Source organism: Rhinopithecus roxellana, chromosome 14, assembly GCF_007565055.1.
Source record: "Rhinopithecus roxellana isolate Shanxi Qingling chromosome 14, ASM756505v1, whole genome shotgun sequence".
Taxonomy (NCBI): domain Eukaryota; kingdom Metazoa; phylum Chordata; class Mammalia; order Primates; family Cercopithecidae; genus Rhinopithecus; species Rhinopithecus roxellana.
Window position 1 is genome coordinate 97,292,441 of NC_044562.1, and position 14,111 is coordinate 97,306,551.

The following is a 14,111-nucleotide window of genomic DNA, read 5'->3' on the forward strand; positions in this document are numbered from 1 at the left end:
TGAAGTAAGCCTGAAAAGCTTACTTTAAAGAAATTTATAGAATTCTTTATGGGGCGTTTCCCATGGATGTCTAAAAAGTTTGGTATGCCAAATGTTAAATTTATCCCATCTAATTATTCCTTCCCACACTGATATTTATTGAGAATTGTTTTTCAGAGGCCCATCATCAAGAAGCCCCTTATTAAATCAAGACAGGTCTTTTAACTAATACCATGGATGGTAAGAAAACAGACAATGATGTTATAAAATAATAGTAATGTGGATACAATTTATATACTATAATTCCTTCTCTTTGATGCATGCTATTGGGCAGACTTCTATAGTAGCTTGTTCCAGCAACACTTATATAAAGAATGTCTGTTCTAGCACAAAGGTGACTCCAAAGCTTGCATGAAATGTCAGACACAAACATTTCTTGGTAAGTAAGAGAAGTCTTATGATGCAAATAATATAATGTCTTGGCTACTGGTTTAAAGCTTCAGAAAAGGGGACTGCACCTTTAACACTCAGATAAACCACGTCAAACATTCCTAATCTTGTGCTGTTGATTCACACCTCTCAACTAATCCTCATTAGGGGTGAGACTTCTTGTTCATCCTTAGAGTATCTTTGTGCCATCTCAAGAGATAACATTCCCTTTCAGGTTTGCACTATATAGTGAGTACAATACATCCATGTTTATTGCTTTATCACAAAGATGAGGAAATGTTGAGAGGCTGTTCCTGTGAAAGGTTGTCTTTTGTTTTCTTTGCATCTTGTTCAGATTTCACATTTTCTTTTGCAATTGAAAATGGGAAATTTAGTCCATCATCGGGTGTATTTTTTTTTTTAACCAGACCCATAATTCATGACATTCGTGTTTGCCAGCCCTCGCCTTGACAGATCAGTCTCTTATTGGTGGTAAATGTGGAAGTGCTGCAGAGTGAAGACTTAATTCCATTAGCAGGAGCTTTGGGGGCAAGGAGGAAGTTGAGAAACAAAACGGTCCTCAAGAGGACTTCCCTTTTTTGTTCACGGTGTTGGAAGAGATCTGAACCAAGTCTAGCAAGGATGGTCATTGCTTTCAAAGAAAGCAGGTATTTAATGTTTAAAATTACATGTGGGATGGGAACCTTGATTAGAAGACAATTTCAGTGTCCTACTGAGAGTAGAGAGTATTAAATCAGACTTACGCTTAGCTAGCTTTGTGCTGGGGCTTTTCTAATTAGGCCAAATTCTACTCTTGATGAGTAAGGACTAGTACAGGGTTGGTGAAAGAAGGCAGGAGTTTGAGATTATTTTTATGAACTCTCCCAAGTATTTGGCCCTCTCTGGTAGGCTCAGGTTTCAAAGGACCTATTTGTAGTTTTCTAAACCAATTCAGTGTGTCCTGGTTCCAGTGTCAATGGAAATAAACACAAAGTTTTTGCTAGGTGAGACTGGTTCAGAGCCGAAGCTATTGATTTGCCTACAACTGAATTAGTCAGTCATGGTAGTACTTTGATGACTGTCTTACATCATCCACTGTTGATCCATTGTTTTCTGTGACCATTGTGTTTTAGTTCTGGGTGTGAGTCACCCAGACCCAGTTGTGGTCATTAAGAAATGGGAAGATGAGGCATTCACTTTGGCTTCTGAAATAATTCTAATAGCACAGAGGCTTTCTACCAACCAGTAGCACATCCACTTTTGCCATACCCTGTAAATTGTATCTCTTGAACTACATCATGTCACCAGGTTCTCTTTGGAGGAGAGGAACTTTTGGCATTTACTAGGAGGTTGGTTTATAAAATAGGAGATATACTTTTACTTCCAGATTTTCTTATTTTTGTCATGAACTTCCTTTAAGCTGCAGACTCTTTAAATCCTGAAGTAGTAAGGCATTAACCACGTAATTACACTTAGCATACACTCCAACACTGAGGACCTAAAATACACCCAAGTAGTCCTAATGAAAATCTGGCCTTAAAGCTTAGAGAATATCAGGAAAATAATAAACTCTGCTGCTCTCACCCTCTTATAACATTTTACCAAACTTGCATGAGAATTTGGTTTTGAAAGTACATTTGTTTTAGACAAAAGGGGTAAGTTGGATGGAGTGGGCTAAATGAGGAAGAGACCTAGATAACCTGATAAATAGGTGGAAATCAATAAAAATTTTCCATACCTTTCGAAAATTGCTTCTAGGATTTTTTTTAAATGTACCAACTGGTTTCTTTTAGATTCATCCCCAGAAATAGCCTATTAGAAACAGCTATGCTCTGCAGAAAAGATTCTTTGTATTGGAAATTAATAAACTGAAATAATATTCCATGGGAGAATTCTCTTCTCTAGAGAGTGTTGCTCTTAGAGATACAGAAATTCACTGTAGATGTTCCTTCTCTGTCTCTACCATGAAACATACACACATATCCATGGACATGTTTTCTCTCCAGAAGAATAGAGACATACAGAAGCTATTCAAGAACTTATGGCCAGATGTTTACAGCAAAGAATTAGATTTTGGTTAGACATGTTAGAACATTTTGAAAGGCAGGAATTGACAGTCAACTCTTAATTTAAAAAAAAAAAAAAAAAGGTTATAATGCTATTTGATTTTGCAAGGATACTTTTAATCACAGTGAAAAATAAAAACATTTAAACAAGACTATGTAGTCTAGGTGAAAAGAAAGAAAAATAACCTCTATAGTGGAACCCATCTCATGATTATACACACTTTCGAAGCATAAAAACTTGGCAAGAACTCTTAAAGTACAAAAAACCAAAAAAACAAACAAACAAAAAAAACCTTTTTAAGTAGCTGAGAATTAATGACTAAGAAAATGTGTTGTGATACACAGATATCTACTTTGCCATTGCTAATTCAGTTCTCACAGTATATCTAAGATCCAGATTATTCCCTCTTTCAATGTGGTTTTAGCCTGTAATCTCTAAATTATGTGGCACTTAAGATACAGTTTCTCAGATGTTGCTGAGGTTAAGTAAATTTTAAACAATAATCTTTTATTGAGAAAAGGGGGAGTAGGATTTATTTTACTGTGTATTTCCCTGCTCTCTACAGATGCCTTATTGCTCCCATGAAGGGCTGGCTTCATGCATTCCTGTCACAAGGCAATCACTCAGGGTAAACGATGATGCTGCATGTCTTTTGTGCCACCTCTAAATTTCTCTAATCATGTTAAAATTGAAACCAAAAGCACAGATAAAAGCAATGAAAATATGAATTCAATTTTCCCTGTGCTGGTCTCACCTAGTGCTTCTACTTAAATTTTTAATTTATGGGAAATATATTTCAATCTATAATTTTTTTATAATTTTGAAATGAGTGATATGAATTTTTATTGCATTAGTGAATGGCCCTTGTTTACCTATCCTTTATACCTTATTTATAAAGTGCATCCTTTATAAAGGATAAAGTGTATATAGTGCATAAAAGATATACTTTATAAAATATATGCTTTATGCACTATATACCTCCATAGTATTAGGTATATATTCCATTAGGAGAAGCATACATATTTATATACTGCAATCCAGGGCATTATACTGATATAGGAGAGAAGAGGTCATCTATGTCAGATTTGTCTTCCTAACATTCTCTGAATTTCCTTCCCTAGCTTATAAATTACTTCCTTACATTTCAAAAAAGATGCTTTTGGTTTTTGTAGATAATATTGGTCACAACAGTTCTGCTGAACCCCAGTTGCATTTACTTCTCTAAGACCTAGATTATATGGTTTGCCATAGTGATATTTTTCATGGACTCAAAAATATAAGAGATAATTTACTCCTAAATATATTGTAAGATGTTAGCTTCAATTTAGAAAACTTTATTTGCTTATATCCTTATTGTTCCACCCTATTACCTGGCCAAAACTGTGGAAATCAGTCATATCTCATTCCCAAGATTAAAAATTTTAGGAAACCTGGCTGGGCACCATGGCTTATGCCTGTAATTCCAGCACTTTGGGAGGCTGAGGCAGGAAGATTGCTTGAGGCCAGGAGTTTGAGACCAGCCTGGGCAACAAGGTGAAACCCTGTCTCTACTAAAAATACAAAAAAAAAAAAAAAAAAAAATTAGGTGTGGTAGCACACGTCTGTAATCTCAGCTTCTTAGGAGGCTGAGGCATGAAAATTGCTTGAATGCAGGAGGTGGAAGATGCAGTGAGCCAAGATAGCACCACTGCACTCCAGCCTGGGCAACAGAGCAAGACTCTGTTTCAAAAAAAAAAAAGAAAAATTTAGGAAACCAGTTTTCTCTGTTGGACAGTTTTAAGAAGTTGTCCCACTAGTCTGGCATATTTCGGCAGATAGTCTCAACTTTTCAGAGCCTGAAATAAATATTTCACGTGTCTGAAAGGATTCAGTTGTCTATTGGAGTATGATATTTTGTGACCATAAAATACAATATAATATTTTAAAATTTGATTATCAAATATAACATTGTATTTCCCTAAGGCCCGGCGCGGTGGCTCACGCCTGTAATCCCAGCACTTCGGGAGGCCGAGGCGGGCGGATCACGAAGTCAGGAGATCGAGACCATCCTGGCTAACACAGTGAAACCCCGTCTCTACCAAAAATACAAAAAAAATTAGCTGGGTGTAGTGGCGGGCGCCTGTAGTCCCAGCTACTGGGGAGGCTAAGACAGGAGAATGGCGTGAACCCGGGAGGCGGAGCTTGCAGTGAGCCGAGATCGCGCCACTCCACTCCAGCCTGGGTGGCAGAGTGAGACTCCGTCTCAAAAAAAAAAAAAAAACAAAAAAAAACCTTGTATTTCCCTAAAGGGAAAAATAATTTTGATTACTGCAGTTGTAGTAGGTAGGGACTATGATGGGACTGTTTCAAACAATTTAAATAAAAATTGGACATAACATAGAGAGGTGCTTAGTGAAAACCCCTTAGTCTTCTCCTGGTTCATTCTAGTATTGCACATCTTATAGTCATATATCACAAATCCTGCAGATGACTGAAATATTACATGATGTGGAGAGAAGCTAAATTGAAACTTTTTATATGCAACTTCAATTTGATATAAACCCCAGAAAAAGAAACATGATCTGTATAAATTATCGTTGTGAACTTTTTTGGATGCTTATTCCTAACTGTACAGAGTTAAGCCAGCCTTCAGTATTCCAAATATAAACATGTTAGCAATCACATTTTTAGAGTGAGTATAATTCATAAGCTGGGATATTTCCAAGGATATATTTTGTAATTTCATCTTTGATGGGTGCATTCCATGATGAAATGCTATGTCATTTACAGAACAGCTAAATACTAAAGCTATAAACTTGATACATCTCTTAGATACAAGCCTCTCTATCCATAGAGAAAATTTCAGTGCTTATGATCCTCTCCTGGAATAATCATCATGAAATTACCATTATGTTTTGACATTTAACACTCCCTAAGTAACGTGAATTTCTTTTCTTTTCTTACACCATTTTTTTCTCACAATCACAGATTCCTGAATAAAAATGAGACAAGTGGACTGCCTCGATTTCATTTTCTCTGCCCTATTATTTTCAAAACATTTTATTACCTGCTTCCTTTTAGTATTCTAGAAGCAATAAACTCATTACAACATCAAATGTAAAACAAGAAAGCATGCTATGTACATCACTTTTCATGTTCACACCATTGTACATCAACTAACTTCTTTTCTCTACCTTAATGGGAGGTAGTTGGTAAGTATTAACCTCCTCTTAATGGCCAAGGGAACTGAGGTAACATTTAGATGTCAATGAAGAATCCATTCCAATGAAAGCTTTGCTTAGTATTAGGAGAAACTTGTTTCTACTTTTGTGCATATGGTTCTTGAATACTCTTTCCAACTTAACAGACACGTTAACGTGTATAATTAATAAGGAGATGTCATTTCAAACATGCCAGCAACTTAGTCTGGATTGCTTATCAGAATTTATTGCATTGTTCCTCTGGGGTAATTTTCTATCTTCATGGAAAGGTCATATCTGTTTCAACATTATATAAGTGTAAGGATAATGCACATTGATCTTTTTGAAGTTGACATTCAGGAGAACGAGAAAGTTTAAAAAGCACCTGTTTTGGTACCCTTTATGAATTTTGTTATGGTGAACCCCAAATGGTGTAATTACATCCTTATTTCATAAAAACTGTGATAAACCCTATTTGGGAATCACATTGATTTTTTAGTGGAAACGTAAGACTTTTAAAAAATGACAAATGTGACTGTGTCAACTTTGTGATGATTAACCAATTATTAACACAAAAGGGGAAACATCTGATTGCCTGTCTTGCCACCAATTTCTCTCCTTACTACTGCAGCTGGGTATTTAAGTAGCTCTTCAAAAAAGAAAAAAAATGGAAATGAACAGATATAGTCTTTCTTTTCCCTGGACAGTTGCTGACTCTGGATTCCTCTGTGGAATATTATACTCTTACAAACTATCTGTAGATAACTCTCCTTTTGCAAAGGCAAAGCAGAAATTAATTAACCATTAACCAAAGAATCACATTGGCATCATCCACAGAATTGTAATATTCTCTGGGGCACAGGATACTTCTTTTCTTCACCCCCACTCCCATTATAAATACCTTTTATACATGCATGCAGAATGAAAAAGGACCATGGGCCCATGTCAGTATTTTCAGCTTCACTCAACACTAAAAGAGCAACTATTTCCAGTCATTTTTGCATACAAAAGACACACATACACAGTAAATTTGGGGGGAGCAGGTTGTTGCTTTTATAAACTGCATGGTATGTTTGAGTGCAGTTACTCGATTTTAAAGCTCCTGAGTTGTAATGATAGCTTAACTATAGCTATACTTTGCCAGCCTTTTAAATCTAAAACCATTTTTTAAAAAAATTTGTTTACCCATGTGACTATTCATTTACTCGGTAGTCACAGAGACTTCAGGCTGCAAACATGTGTTGAATGTGCCCCTTCACCCAAATAAATTCTGTGTCTGATGTGTTCGATATTTGTCCATCTTATTTTCATTTAAATTGAAATTTTAAAAAGGTGTTCCCATCCATGTGATAGAGTTGTTTGTGTTTGTTTGTCACCACCGTTTCCCTTCCCCTTGGAAAAAAAAATTGAGATTAGAATATGACATCTTATACCTTTTGGTGGCTTCCAAACCAGGGGTGTGATCAAACCAATGTTTTCTGAATGATAGATATGGCATCAGTGATTGAAAACAGAATCTCAATTTTGGCAGCTTGGGGCTACAGGCCTTGTCCTCCCTCCCAAATCTTTGAAAACGCCCATCCCAGGGACTCTCCCAACCATCCTTCAAAGATAATGGTATCTTTGAAGTGACTGTATCATACAAGTGGTTTTGGCTAACACCCACCAGAGGACAGTCTCCTGTACTCTCTCTGGGGTACACTAACACTGTTGATGCTTGGCAGGGTGGCAAGTATACAGAGTGAACCTGGTCAACAGAACCTCCTTGTTCAGCAGCCGCTGGGGAGGAAGAGGGGCCTGAGGCAGGTAAGTAGACCCTTAAAGCACAAGAGAACCATCCTATGAATTGGAAGCTCTGTGTGATTTTTAAAGTCCATTTATATTAAGATATTTTGCTGCTGGGTGTGCCCGGAATCCCAGTTACTGGGGAGGCTGATGTGGGAGGATTGCTTGAGCCCAGGAGTTAGAGTCCAGCCTGGGCAACATAGTAAGACTCTGTCTCTTAAAAACTAACTAAATAAAACAATGTATTTTTTAAAAAATTTACATTTTGCATTCACCCTACCGAAAATAAGCAGCACAGAGCAACTTTAAAACATGGTAAGTACTTAGGCAAGCCAAGTGTTTCCATCTTCTCTTTTAGCTCTGAATGTTCTCATTAGCAAAGCTGATTATGTGGTAAAGTAAGTGGGGCTATAATTCTGTTTGTTCCTTACCCAGAAACCTTCTTTACCAGCCAAACTTACTGATAGAGGAAGATTTGTTATATAGTTAAGGCCTGTTTCTGCATAAAGGCAAAGAAAAACAAGTCCTTTCTTTCTCATTTCAAGATTATTTAATTTAAAGCAAACTGAAGTAAAGATCATCTTTACAGATTTCCTTAGATGGAGTTCTTTTACATCACTTGCTAAATAAAAATCTGAAAGCGGCTTATCACTGTTGCTTCCACAGGAGCTTCCCATTATTGATTGAGGTACCAGGCACTTGGCCAGCATCTGAGGTTTTAAAAATAAACCTCCCCTTTGAAAGCATATGTTCAACTATAAGTTTTAAATGAGCAATGAGCAAAGGTTAATCAGTAAGCAATAGTTATTCATTTTGCATCCTAAAATTACTGAAATTCTCAAGTTTATGATCTAAATTGTGTTAGTCAATGTTCTTGGCATATATAAAGGAGTAATAATTGGGAGATGAACTAGCTAAAGGGGATGTCAGAAGAAAATACTTATAGTTAAATATGCAGAAATAAATTTATCAGCTATAAATATAAGGAACAACCATAAGAATTCACAGAAACATATAAATAAAGAAACAAACAATTTCCTCCTAAGTCGTTAGACCCTCTTGTAAGTTTTATTCTGCCTATTCTCTTTAGCTAAGACGTCCTCTACTGTCACGTCAGAAAACTCAGACTGAACCCAGAAATCGCCATGGGGCTCGGCTGTCAACCACTCGCAGGAGCATTCAACCTAAAACGAAGCCGACTGGTGAGGCCTCCTGTGTCCCTTCTGACTATACCATTGACATGATGCCATGCAACTCAGCCAGGAAGGCTTACAAAAACCAAGCTGATGGAGATAAGCACACCTTTGGGGAGGTGCTAACAGAAGGGAAGGAGTTTCCCAGAAAACTATAGTGTCTTTTTTTTCTTCTTGCCATCCCCAATCCCTGTCTCTACCCCATGAACCTAGAAAAAATGAAAGAGCCCAAGGTAAACCATTGATACTGGGAAATTTGACTATAAAAGGATGTGGTTTCTTTACTGAAGCCAAGAACTGGGCTTGCTATATGTGTCATTGAAGGTAAAGCTATGATGAATAATAGGGACTGTTGGCTGTTGTTATGAGGAATGATCAACTTCAACTAACGCTCTATACAAATGTCATTTTAGGCCATTTATGTGAAAATGTTTTTTCTACCTAAGTCTTACTCTTTGTAAGAAGATAAAATCAAACATGCGCAAAATGTTCAAACATGCTCTCATTTATTAATAAACCAGCAATGTTTTTATTAAAAAAAAAAATCCCCAGGAAACACTGGTTACAATCAACTGTTAAGCATTGACAGTTCATTTCTGCCAACTTCTCCCCAATTTACTGTTTCACTTCTACCTGCAGCGGATCAGAAACGATCTGTGACCTTCATTGAAGCTCAGCCAGAGCCAGCAGCTGCCCGAACAGATGCACTTCCTGCAACAGGCCAACTACAGGGCTGCAGCCCAGCCCCATCTAGGAAACCAGAAGCAATGGACGAACCAGTCCTTACATCTTCTCCCGCCATAGTTGTTGCGGATCTCCACAGCCTGTCTCCCAAGCAGGTGAGGGCACTAGAGGAACAGGCAAGGCTTGCTCCCTGTGTACTTACTTCTAGCAGCCACTTGGATATGCACATTTATTCCATATAATTAAGTCCAGGTCTGCAATGCTTTGTTATCCAAACAGATACTGCTCTTGCCATCATGAAAGAGAAAATCTATATAAAGTGTAGCCAGGAATATATCTACTTAAGAAGGACCAAGGAAAGCCTTGGTATTTTTACTTAATGAAAAACCTAAGAGAAAATACTTTGCAGCTAAAACAGCTATTTACAACAAGTTTATACAGGTTGAGCATCCATAATACAAAAATCTGAAACCTGAAATGCTCCAAAATTTGAAACTTTTTAAGTGCTGATATAACATTCGAAGTTCATGCTCGAAGAAAATGCTTATTGGAGCATTTTGGATTTCAGATTTTTGGATTAAGGATGCTCAACCAGGTAAGTATATAATGCAAATATTCCAAAATCAGAATCCAAAGCACTTGTGGTTCCAAGCATTTCAGATAAAGGATAGCTGAAAGATAGTTCAATTAAAAAAAATAAAGTTACCAGTTTAGATAAAGCCTTTAAATATAGAACCTCTATGTCCTATAAGATGAAATGAACTTTTCGTTTTAATCTTTTTCCTCATTGTTTTGCTATTTTTCCCGCTGATATTTTTCTTGTTTTGGTATATTTTTTTTTTTCATTTTTATAAATGAATTCTTAGACTTTTACATTCTTCTCGTGTGGTATTTAAGGAAAACTAAAGGGCATTGTTACTGTATACATTTGTATAGTCTTTAATGGTTAGAAAACATTTTAACACTAAGCTTTATTATCTCATTTGATCCTCACAGTCTACAAGATAAGCAAGACAAAAAATTGTGCTCATGCTCCAGGTTCAAAAACTGAGGGTTAAAAAGATGGAAGGGCTTACATAATATCCTACCTATTACAAAGGCTGGAACTGGGACTAGCCATCTGATTCCTTTTCCCATTACCACTAGACAACAACATTTTTTGATGTTCTTCTCTGGTACCCATCCTATCTTTCCATAATGTTATGATCCTTTCGATCACAGAGTGAGAACTTCCCCACTGAAGAAGGAGAAAAGAAGGAGGACACAGAAGCACAAGGTGCTACTGCACACAGTCCACTTTCTACCCAACTCTCTGACCCTGATGACTTCACAGGCCTTGAGACATCCAGCCTCCTACAGCATGGAGACACTGTCCTTCACATCAGTGAGGAAAATGGCATGGAGAACCCACTACTGTCTAGCCAGTTCACCTTTACTCCCACTGAGCTGGGGAAAACGGATGCAGTCTTAGATGAGTCTCATGTTTAATTCTGTATCTTGTAAGCTCTGCAGGTATAGAGAAGACATGAACGTGATCTCTCTACTACAAGTTCAATACTTTTGCTTGAAAAAGATTAATTACAAAATAGCACTTTACTTTTAATGGGTGGCACAAATCTGAATAGGTTTTGCTGCCAATACACATGTTTCATAAACATCTTAAAAGTCAATGGCTAAAAGGATTTAGTTGTGCAAAAATCATAAAACCAGGGAGGAATAAGGGGAAAGAGCCATTTCACTGTACATTGTTTATGATTCAAGAAGCCTTCAGCAGTTAAAAATATATACTATTCAGCACTGCTTTCAGAGAAATATTAATAATAGGATCTAAAAATAGAATGCAATTTTTTGAGATTACTCACATTATACATCTCATGCAAATATTTATTTTTATAGTTTTAAAAATATTAATTCAGGTTGGCTATATAAGTAGCAATTTACATTAAAGAAATAAGAAAAATATTACTTTGGGGAGACTAAATAACAAATAAGCCTGCAGCCATTTTTGTTTTGATTAACAATACAGCCATTTAGATGAAGAAAAAAATACTATATAGAGAGCTGTGGACTTTTAGATATTTATTTTTCAACTACCATTTTCATTGCCTGTTGTAAATCAAAATGCAAATGGCATAAGATCATCCCATTTCATAATATATCACATTAGAATATTAGAGAATATTCTAGAAATCATCAGAAATAATTCTGAGTTAAGAACCTGAACAGCCTATACAATTATAAAAACCAAATGTAAATATAATCACTTAAAAGAGATGGTATTCCTATTCCTAGCCCTGACTACATCAATACCAAGATTAGAAGATACTGGAAAATGTGATTAGTAATACTTTTCCTTACAGTATCCTGTGCCTGCCCTGGAGGGCATATTTTCAAATATTAAGGTTAGTGTTGTTAGAATCGGTTTAATAAAATAACATTTTCTTAATAGAAACAATATTCTTATGATACTTGGAACATCTAAGTTTATAAGGAAAAACGTATAAAGTAAGCAATTTCTTCATAGACACCTCCAGTTTATATATTTTACAAATAGGCCTTTAACTTGAAGTTCAGTTACTTCAAGAAAAGTGTAACACTTAGAAGGCTTGTGAGGCCAACACCTAGTGTGTTACTGATCCTATAGCAGGGCTGTGCATCATGTGGTTCACAATTGAATTTCAAAATTTTAGCAGTTTACATTAGAAAACTGTTACCTAATAACTAAGCATATACAAACTCATATACATACTTAAATTGGTATGGTGGTGTATGTGTGCGTGCGTGTGTGTATGTGTTTTAGTCCTCAAGATGAAGTTAAATATAGACTTTGATTACCCTGCAATGAATTTAAAACACATTCTGTATGCTTAAACTTTGAGTGTGTTGGCTGTGAAATGTATACGTATATAAAGAAGATACCTACTAAACCCACCTTAATCATAAAGGAAAATTATTTTTTGTTAGAATCACTTATTAAATAGGCATTGTTTATATTGTGGTTTATAATTTCAAATATAATATGGGGTTATGGTCCTATTCAGTAAGAGAATGAAAGATATCCATGAGTTAAAGATATAAGAACAAAACTAAAAATTTCAAATCTAACAATTCAGAAAATGGAGGCAGTAAATGACCTCTTTTATGTTTTACAATATTTTCATGTTATTTACAGTTAATGCTGAAATAATTCTCAAGTGCAGGAATATAAATGTTAAGTGGTTTTATGATTCCAAGCTGATATATTTCACCTGTTAAAAATTATGCTGCTCAATTAGCATTAGAGGCCTTATGTTTGGTAATTACAAGTGTCTGGGCTATTGTGCGTCTCTATGTATGTGTGTGCTTTGTTCCAGTTTCTTGATTCAAATTATCTATGTATAATTGTATGAAATATTTAAATAGCAAAGAAGTCAAAGAAGATTGTTAAATATCCAACAAGTATCATAAATACCTTTATATGTATTTAAAAACTATCGGGCTGTTTTGGACATGATTATGCTGGTCTGTCTGCCTTTTAGCCTGACTCCTTCACTCTTGTGTGTGGAAGTCTATTAGAAACTTTCAATAAGCTAAGCAATGTTGTATCTTGCAAAAAAGCCTCCACTCTGAGAAACAGGGCCTTACAGAGTAGGAATGTTTTCATACTGGGACTACTGAAATTTTGCAGATGTGTGCATCTGTTCCATTTAAGGTGCCCTTAAATGTGTTGAATGTAATGTGTTGAATGTTTATGTGTAATGACTAAAGTATCTATATGTATGTGCATAAAACTGTCACAAGATGTATTCTCAGGAATACTGTTACCTGGAGTTTGAAAGGAATAACTATTAAAAAAAAGTTGGGGAAGATTAGAAAAAAGTTCAAGATAAATATTCAAAATATTATTAAGTACATGACTAAAAGCTAATTACTACATATGATAAATACGGTGTTGGTAATAGTAGATCATTTCTTTTAAGCCATGATGCTGGCCGGGCGCGGTGGCTCAAGCCTGTAATCCCAGCACTTTGGGAGGCCGAGACGGGTGGATCACGAGGTCAGGAGATTGAGACCATCCTGGCTAATATGGTGAAACCTCGTCTCTACTAAAAAATACAAAAAAAACTAGCCGGGCGAGGTGGCGGGCGCCTGTGGTCCCAGCTACTCGGGAGGCTGAGGCAGGAGAATGGCGTAAACCCGGGCGGCGGAGCTAGCAGTGAGCTGAGATCCGGCCACTGCACTCCAGCCTGGGTGACAGAGCGAGACTCTGTCTCAAAAAAAAAAAAAAAGCCATGATGCTTAATGATATTTATCTTATTCAGAGGAAAAACAAAAAAGGTACCCACTTCCCATGTAGAAAAATTAGACTCAACAAAGAAGTTGCTTCTTCTGAAATTAACTTTTGAGAGACTTTGGAATAAACCATGTGTTATCCATGATAGTATGACTCAGATCCAATTAAAACAGTTTAAATCCTGGATATAGGATCTCTTATAGCAAAACATTTTACTTTTATTTTTCAGTATTTGCTGCTTTCTAGATTTCTATTAGATAAGCTGTGTCATTTTTCTGAAAAAGAAACTGAGTTATTGAGTGCATTAAGACAAGGCACTGAGAGCTACAGTGTCAAAATCAAAAGGCATAAATGGGCATGGCAGTGCTGGTGGAAAAATCTGTGGTACTAGTTATCTGGTTAGGGCTTGTTGCACAGGCTGGGAGTAACTGGTTTGCTCTTTCAAGCCTCCAAGAGTACCTTAAGGTGATAGCTCCTCTCTTCTTTAGCATTATATTCCTTTAGTCAACAAAGAACTTTCTC

The 14,111-nt window shown here is 36.3% G+C and overlaps 1 protein-coding gene across 3 annotated transcripts in view; it reads left to right on the plus strand.

Moving 5' to 3' along the window:
- The window catches only part of UNC80 (unc-80 homolog, NALCN channel complex subunit), a 232,968-nt gene extending 222,164 nt beyond the window's left edge, over positions 1-10,804 (plus strand). For all 3 annotated transcript variants that reach the window (XM_010354934.2, XM_030916516.1, XM_010354935.2), the window contains 4 exons: positions 7,379-7,460; positions 8,530-8,641; positions 9,272-9,471; positions 10,538-10,804. In XM_010354934.2, coding sequence (XP_010353236.1) covers positions 7,379-7,460; positions 8,530-8,641; positions 9,272-9,471; positions 10,538-10,804 — 661 coding nt within the window. The remainder of the gene's footprint in view (positions 1-7,378; positions 7,461-8,529; positions 8,642-9,271; positions 9,472-10,537) is intronic.
- The last annotated feature ends 3,307 nt before the right edge of the window (positions 10,805-14,111 follow it).